Here is an 8,845-nt window from a genome sequence, read left to right as displayed (position 1 = left end):
ATTTCAATATCTATGATTTCCTATTTGAATATGAGTTCTTTTTTGCATTTAAAAGTTTGATAAATAATTTTGGTAATTTACTAGTTACTTTATTCTGTTAGATATGCTTGTTTTAGCTACTGGTTGAATGCATGAACTTGTTTGGTTAAGTAGAGTAAGATTTTGCACTATGCATATTGCTATGGAAATTAATGGTAGTATTTTTACTAAGTGACATTTTCATTTAAATAAAGAACTAATGAAAATATTTCTTGATGATAAAAATGAGTTATAACCAGAAAGTTTGGATCTTTAGTATTGCAAGATGATTATGTGGTTAAGTTTGATCCATGAATAAGAGTTGTTTGCTTTGCATGATGAGTCGTTGCTTGAAAAAAAATTATATCATGTTTTTATCAAAGTTAAACTGGATTAAGTTCAACTTGAATATGATGTTGATCACATCATGGTGCCAATGAATCGGGTTTTAATTCAGTGCGACCACATTTACCTAATGGGAAGGTCTTGATTCGGTCCTTTGTTGTGGCTCTCACCAGTGCCTCCCGCGAGGGAAGGTTATGGGCGTGCATACCCTGGCCCGGTAGGCAGACATAACCTTGTGTGCTCGTTTTTGTTTTTATGGTACCTTGTCCCCATTTGGGACCGTTTTGCCAGACGGTGGCCGTTGGTGTCTTTGGTAGACACGGGGCCACCCAAGACCTAGCCCTGAGAGGGAGATGGTCGGATTGGCTGTGGAGAGTGCATGACAAAGGGAGGGTTTCGTCGGAATATTTTGGTCCACCCGAATGGGATTGCGTGGCCTGGTATTCCGTAGTGTGTGTAAAGTGTGCTACCTCTGTAGAGTGTATTTAATCTATCGATAGCCGCGTCCTCGGTTATGGGCAAGACTCGGGAGTAAGTCACACCATGGATCAACTTTTATATTAAATCTTGCAAGCTAAGTGATTGTTGCGATGCATTGTTTCGTGGTGAACCTTGAACACTCGAGGTGTTTATGAGTAATGGTTTCAGGTGTGACCCCGGTATGGTCACCATTTGGTTACGAGTTAACCGTCTGGTAAGCGAGTCCGTGTGACTCGGTGCACTGTTTGGCTGCATTGCATCTGTAGTATTTCTTGCATTGATTTAACCTGATCAATTATCATGATATTGTCTGTCATCGTGCTTATGTTTGTTGTGATCTTGCAAGTGCATTCAATGTACTGACCTGGCGTGTTATGCCAGCTTTCAGGCAAGTCGATTCGCATCGGAGCGCATCTCGTGTCTAGGCCGTGTCCACGTCGGTGTCCCTGTGCTATTGAATTCCACTTCGTCGTTCTTGCGCTGCCACGTAGTTCATGTGATCGAGGCCCCAGCCATTTGCATTAAATAATGTACATACTGTCCAGTAGCACCGTGTGTGCCGCTTGGCATCGTATCTCGATGTAATATCAGACCTATGTATTCCACTAGTATCAATAAAGCGGTTGTTTCTATACCATGTTGTTGTGTATTGCCAGAAGACTCGATCTCTGGGCTGGCAATGCAGGGCAAACCGGTTGCTCTGAGCCGGGGTGCCACAACACTTGGTATCAGAGCCACGCTGATTGTAGGACACGCTAGACCGGCAGTGCGTTAGTAAAACGGTAGATAGTTTCGTTTGAGTGTCGGTAGTCATAAAAATTGGTTGTTGCATTGCATGCATGTTTATTTGTTGTTATGGCGAACCGTATGGTTTGTGAGTCTAGATGGCACCAATACCGATCTTGTACCATCCTGAGCCAGCTCCGTGCACATCGCCGCACCTGCTCCAGAACGTGTGGCGACGACTCTACCCAGAGGGCGCTGATCCGGAGTATTGGGTGTATCGTGAGCATCTGGCCAGTGCATTGTATGAGTATTATGCTGAGGTCACTCTACACCACAGTTCCCCATCCGGCGCTTACACTCGTTCGTCTAAGGGTGGTCTTGCTTCCACGGCATCTCAGGCGGTTCAGTTTGCTGCTATCGAGGCTCTTGTAGACTTGCGCTACAATGAGGTTCGCATGCACACCCACCCTGGTCTTTTCTACTACCCATCTCTGCACGAGAATGGGAGTATCTGCTTTCCCTTGATTAATCCGGTGTGCGATCGTCCCACTAGCCACCTTGCACGCTACATCACCGCTAGTTATCTCCTTAACTACGAGTTAGCTCGAGAGCTTTCACGCGCTCGCGCCGCTCTTGCAGCTGGTCGTATAAGGAACCCTCTTCCAGCTGTCATCTATACTTCTGCTCCCGCTCCTCCCACCTCTATTCCTCCGACGACCTCGCAGGGTACCGTTAACCCTCTGACGGTAAACCCTCGCAGCGCTCCTGCTGCATGGTCTTCTCTTGTCGCTACTCCTGCCCCTCCTATGCTTAGATCCCATCCCCCACCTGCTCCTGAGGGAGAGCCCTCGAGGCAGCGCTAGCGTATCTCTCTTCCCCCGGAGGTCTCTACTATCAGTTCAGGATCTGGGTCCGGTTCAGGAGACGAGCCTGCAGCTGCACCATCCGAGTAGTAGATCGTTAGTGTATCGCTGTAGTCATGAGCATGATGTATGGCTGTAATCGCACTTGTCATGATGCGTAGTTTCATGTACGAGGGTAGTAGACCTGTTGTGATGTTTACTTTCATGTTGGACTATGTATAATCGCATTATGTTGGATCTTTTATTCGACTTGGTTTTCATTCGTTGTTTTCTTCCGGGATTTGTCATTGGCTTTTTCCCCCATTTTGGAATTTTCTCATCATGGTTGCTATGTATTGGGAAAAAAGAAAAATAGGATGATGCGTGCAGGCAGCAGCAGTCAAGCTGGTGAGGATGTCCCTGTCCATCGCTCCGCAAGACAGGCGGGACATTCCCCTGAGCCATACCAGCCACCTCCGCCTCCACCGCCACAACCGCCGTCCACCGAGCAAATCCTGCGACTGTTTGAAGAAAGAAGGAGCAACGATCTGCTTGAAATGCTGAAGAGTGTACAAGTTATGGTTGGGCAGAATGGAAACCAGAATGGCCATCACTCCAAGCTGTCAAATTTTCAGCAAACCAAGCCTCCCAGTTTCAGCCACACTACTGATCCTTTGGACGCTGACGACTGGCTAAGGACCATTGAAAGGAAACTGGAGATTGCTCGCACTGAAGAAGGATACAAGGTTCCTTTCGCAATGCATTATCTCGAAGGAGCTGCCGCTATATGGTGGGATAATGCCAAAACAATATGGCCTGCAGACGACGAAATTACTTGGGCCAAATTCAAGGAGCATTTCCGCAAGTATCATATTCCCATCAGAGTCATGAATATCAAGCAACACGAATTTCTCGCTCTCACTCAAGGCATCATGACCGTCAACGAGTACCTGAATAAATTCAACCATCTGGCCCGCTATTCTCTCCACGATGTGGCCACAGAAGAGTGGAAGATTGATCGTTTTCTTGGAGGCCTGAATCAGCATCTCAGGTGCACTCTCGGCATGTTTGATTTCCCAGACTTCCTGACTCTAGTGAACAAGGCCCTCATCGCAAAAAGGAACACAAGCTCCTGCACGACAACAAACCAGTTGTTAATGACCACAAGCGCAAATTCGAGCCAAAGAAGGATATGCAACCAGTGCAAAAGGCTCGCACTTGGCAACAGACTCAGGTGGAGTACAAACCCAATTGGCAGCAGAATGTCAACAAGACTACTACACAAGTCAAGAATGTCGTGACCAGCCTGGTGCGCGACGATTGTCAACGCAACAATTCGTGTTTCAGCTGTGGCCAAACCGGACACTACGCCCACCAGTGTCCCAAGAACGCCAAGCACGTAGCCCCATTTCAGCCGCAAGTCAACTACATGGAGCCGTATCCTGCCCCAGATGTGATCCAAGGGAAAATTCATCACATCTCCGCAGACGAAGCCCAAGAGGACCCGGAAGTCGTCATTGGTATGTTTCTTGTTAATGACATACCTGCCATAATTTTACTTGACTCTGTGGCTTCCCACTCTTTTATTTCGCGGAGTTTTTCTTCGCAAAACAATTTTCCTTGCTCGATTTTGGGAAAACACATGCTGGTTCAATCCCCGGGATCCCTACTCAGAAGCAATCTCGTCTGCCGAAATTTGGACATTGACATCAAGGGCGTCAAGTTTCCAACATCGTTGATAATCATCGATTCCAACAAATTGGATGTCATTCTGGGCATGAATTGGTTAACCCAATACCAAGTCTGCATCAGTTGTGTGACCAGAGAAGTTACCCTGAAAAATATGGAAGGTCGCACTACCAGTTTCTATGCCCGCAAACGCATCCCCACGAAAGATATGGTTTTCGCAGCCGTGGCAGAAGAGGTGGAATTAATCCCAGTGGTCAGTGAGTATCGAGATGTATTTTCTGAAGAATTGCCCGGCATGCCACCAGACCGAGAATTGGAGTTCGCAATTGACCTGGTGCCTGGAACCACTCCGATACATAAGAAATATTATCAGATGCCTTCCTCAGAATTGGTGGAATTGAAGAAACAAATGGATGAGATGCTGCAGAAAGGATACATTCGTCCATGCTCATCACCATGGGGATCACCCGCAATCTTTGTGGACAAAATGGATGGCACTCTACGATTGTGCGTAGACTACAGACAGCTAAATGACATCACCATTAAAAACAAGTATCCACTGCCGAGGATTGATGATCTGTTTGATCAACTCAGTGGGGCCAAAGTATTCTCAAAGATTGATTTGAGGATGGGATATCATCAACTCAAGATAAAGAAGGAGGATGTTCCTAAGACCGCGTTCACCACTCGGTACGGTCTTTATGAATACACCGTTATGTCCTTTGGCCTCACCAACGCTCCTGCATTCTTTATGCATATGATGAACAAGGTGTTTATGGATTTCTTGGACAAATTTGTGGTGGTGTTCATCGATGACATCCTCATTTACTCCAAGAGCAAGGACGAACATAAGGAGCATCTTCGAGCAGTTCTGCAAAGGCTTCGCGATAATCAACTTTATGCCAAATTCAGCAAATGTGAGTTTTGGCTCCAGCAAGTGGGATTCCTCAGGCATATCCTCTCTGCAGAAGGAATCTCGGTGGACCCAAGCAAGGTAAAGGATGTACTTGATTGGTCCGCAACCACCACAGTCTCAGAAATCCAGAGTTTCCTTGGACTAGCTGGATATTATCATCGTTTTATCAAAGGATTTTCCAAGATCGCCAAGCCAATGACCGAGCTTCTCAAGAAGGATAAGAAATTCATATGGAATGAGGACTGCGAACGGATCTTCAATGAGTTAAAAACCAGGCTAACATCGGCACCCGTATTAACTCTTCCAGACATCTACCGCAGTTTTGATGTCTACTGCGACGCATCCAGAAAATGACTAGGGTGTGTACTCATGCAGGATGGCAAAGTGGTGGCCTATGCATCTCGCCAACTGCGGCAACATGAAGGAAACTATCCTACTCATGATTTGGAATCGGCCGCGGTGGTGCACGCTTTGAAAATCTGGAGACATTATCTGATTGGGAAGAAGTGCCAAATATTCACCGACCATAAGAGTCTCAAGTATATTTTCACTTAGCCCGACTTGAACCTTCGATAGCGAAGATGGCTCGAGTTGGTTAAGGACTACGACCTCGGAATAAATTATCACCCGGGCAAAGCTAATGTGGTGGCTGACGCTTTCAGCCGCAAACCAGCCAACCTTAATGCACTAATGGATTCCTTACCTCCGGAGCTTTATGAAGAAATCATGCAGCTAAATTTGGTGATCACCGACGCCCGTCTTACCAATATATTCGAAGTTGCCCCTACTCTCGAAGGAGAAATCTGCAGTGCTCAGGCGGATGACAAGGTGCTACAAATATATGTTCAGAAGATGCACCAAGGGAATGCACCAGATTTCTCTATGGATCAGCAAGGTTCGCTAAGGTTCCGAGGAAGACTTTGGGTACCCAACCAAGAGAGTCTGAAGAAGAAAATATTGGCAGAAGCGCATGAAGCACCATATTCAATTCACCCCGGTGGTACCAAAATGTATGAGGACCTTCGTCAGGTATTTTGGTGGGATGGAACGAAGAAAGACATCGCATACTTTTTGGCCTGTTGCGACGTATGCAATAAGGTAAAGGCGGAACACCAAAAACCCGCCGGACTCCTCCAGCCTCTACGGGTATCCCAATGGAAATGGGATGATATTTGCATGGATTTCATCACTGGATTACTAAGGTCTCATCGAGGAAATGACGCGATATGTGTCATAGTGGACACCCTAACTAAGGTGGCACACTTCCCGCCTATTCGGACTACATACCGTGCAAATCAACTCGCACAGCTGTATGTATCAAGAATCGTCAGTCTGCATGGAGTACCCAAGACTATCACCTCCGAAAGGGGATCTCTATTCACCTCCGCATTTTGGTCCCGACTACATCAAGCTTTGGGGACCGCTCTGAAGTACAACACGGCCTATCATCCTCAGACAGATGGACAGACTGAGCGAGTGAATCAAATACTCGAGGATATGCTCTGGGCATGTACATTGGCCCAAGGAACCAAGTGGGAAGACTGTCTGCCCTACGCCGAGTTTTCCTACAACAACAGTTTCCAGGCCAGCTTAAAGATGTCACCCTATGAAGCCCTGTATGGCCGGAAATGCCGCACTCCATTGAATTGGTCTCAAACCGGAGACAGCCGCATTTTCGGGACTGATTTAATGCTCGAAGCAGAGAAGCAAGTCAAGGAAATCTGGGACAGACTGCAAATGGCCAAATCCCTACAGAACAGCTACTATGATGCCAAACATCGTCAGATCAGCTTCGAACCCGGAGAGCACGTATATCTCCGAGTCACCCCTATGAAAGGAGTCAAGAGGTTTCAGACCCGAGGAAATTTGGCACCGAGATATATCGGTCCATTCCCCGTCATGGCTAGAGTCGGAACAGTTGCATACCAGTTGGAATTGCCACCAGAACTGTCAGAAGTACACAACGTGTTTCACATCTCATAGCTAAGAAGATGTATCTCGCCACCGGAGAAAAGGACTGATATGGTAGAGATAGAATTGGCTAAGGATTTGACTTATGAGGAAAAGCCAATCAGAATATTGGATCAGACAGAAAGGGTCACTCGCAGCAAGGAAATAAGGTTTTACAAGGTTCAGTGGGAGCATCACACCGAAGAAGAAGCATCCCGAGAAAGAGAGGAATTTTTAAGGACTGCATACCCACAATGGTTTTCCCAAGCAATCGAATCTCGAGGATGAGATTCATCTTAAGTGGGGGAGGTTTGTGACAGCCTGGATTTTGCCTTCTCTCTTTTTCCGGACATGCCTTCTCTCTTTTTCCGGACTTGTCACTTGGGCATATCCTTGACTTTCACCCAAGTGACCTATCTACCTTATTCTTCCAACAAATTCCCAAAATAATCAAATGAATATTTTTCCTAAAAGAAAAATATTCATTTTCCTCTCTGAAACTCACTTCAGAAACTTGTGCTCCAAAGCAACCTCAATTTTTCTTGCTCAGAAAAATCTGAGATAAATCATGAATATTCTTAGAACCCTGGCCCACCTTCCCATGCAAAAATATTGCATCACTCTTTGTAATATGTTTGCTGTAGAAAATCTTTTCACTTCTGGTCCAGAAATGCACTTTGTACAGCAAGTGCATTTTTCCCTGAGCTTTTGGCCTTGAGCTTTCTTGAGCTTAAACACCTTCCTAAGAAACCCTAAACGCCAGGAGATCAGCCCTAATGGCATTCTAGAAGGTGGCCAAACTTGGCGACCAAGTTTCTGGTCAGAAACTTGCCAGCTTAGTTGAGTCCAATCTGATCGACCTGGGTATGTGCCATCACCTCCCCTAGACGTAACACTGCACGGTCGAGCGCGTAGACAAGGTTTGGCCGATCCTGGGCGTCGTTTTGACCATGCCAGCTTGGTGACCGCGCGAGGACACGACGCTTTGCAGCGTCTTGACGCGCTCTGGCTGTCGCCTTGCCCTCTGTTTCACGCGTGCTCATTCCAGCGCTTGCCGCCGACTGCCGCACAGCGCCACACGCCTCGATCCCATCACCCTTGACCGCTCCCTGGCGCTCGCCGACACCGGAGCCGCGGGCAGCAAGCACGGGCGCGTCGCGTCCAAAATGCCACAGTGCGCGCGTGCGCTTGTCCTCATCCCCAACCGCCTCCTGTGCGCGTCCGCGAGGGTGGGCAAGTTCCTGCGTTGACGCTGAGCCTTGCCCCCTCGCGTTGGAGCTTCTTGTCGACGTTCGCCGCATGTCCAGAGCGATCCGGCGGTGACACGTCCCCCCTGCTCCGGCTATATATAGCATGCCCCTCCTCGTTTTCGAGCCAAGCCACACTTCTTACAACCCCACGAACACGTAGAACGACCGCAGCTCGGTCGGGCAGGCCTCTGGCCGTCGCCCCGACCCGAGGACTCCGGCGATCCCCGCAGCCCAGCCGCTGCTCTCCAGGGCCTCTCGAGCTCAAGCAGCTGCTTGGGTAGGGCCTTGATGGCCTATTGGTGTGGCCTGGACGCCGCCAAGCCCTCGGAGCCGCCCCTAGCCGCCCTCTTCCACCTCTCCGGCGAACTCCGTCCGCCATCGAAGCTTGCGAACTCGAGCGCGAGCCACTCCGTCCACCTCTCGCCAAGCCACGGGTACCGGCAGGTGCGCCTCGAGCCCCGCTTCAATCCTAGCCCTCTAGCCTAGCCCTAAACCCCCTCGTCGCCGGCGTGAGCTCTGGCAAAGCGCCGCCCCGCTCTGATCTTGATCCCCCCCCTCTCTCTCCTGACGAGCGGGGCCCAGTGTTAGCCTCACCACTCGCGCCCGAAGCGGTACGAGTGGAGGCGCAC

At 48.5% G+C, this 8,845-nt stretch overlaps 1 protein-coding gene across 1 annotated transcript; it reads left to right on the top strand.

The window, feature by feature from the left end:
• The first annotated feature begins 2,968 nt into the window (after positions 1–2,968).
• Positions 2,969–8,216, top strand: LOC141022045 (uncharacterized). Its single transcript, XM_073497924.1, has 2 exons — positions 2,969–3,462; positions 8,015–8,216. The coding sequence occupies exons 1-2, from the start codon at positions 2,969–2,971 to the stop codon at positions 8,214–8,216; spliced, it is 696 nt and encodes a 231-aa protein (XP_073354025.1).
• The last annotated feature ends 629 nt before the right edge of the window (positions 8,217–8,845 follow it).

This window comes from Aegilops tauschii, chromosome 4 (assembly GCF_002575655.3).
Source record: "Aegilops tauschii subsp. strangulata cultivar AL8/78 chromosome 4, Aet v6.0, whole genome shotgun sequence".
NCBI classification, from domain to species: Eukaryota; Viridiplantae; Streptophyta; class Magnoliopsida; order Poales; family Poaceae; genus Aegilops; species Aegilops tauschii.
Note: the sequence above shows the minus strand (reverse complement) of the source record. Positions and strands in the feature narration are given on the sequence as shown.

Coding starts and splice junctions, on each gene's coding strand:
- LOC141022045 (XM_073497924.1), top strand. CDS start 2,969: ATGCTGAAGAGTGTACAAGTTATGGTTGGGCAGAATGGAAACCAGAAT. Junction 3,463..8,014: donor GGCCTGAATCAGCATCTCAG/GTGCACTCTCGG, acceptor TGCTCATTCCAG/CGCTTGCCGCCGACTGCCGC.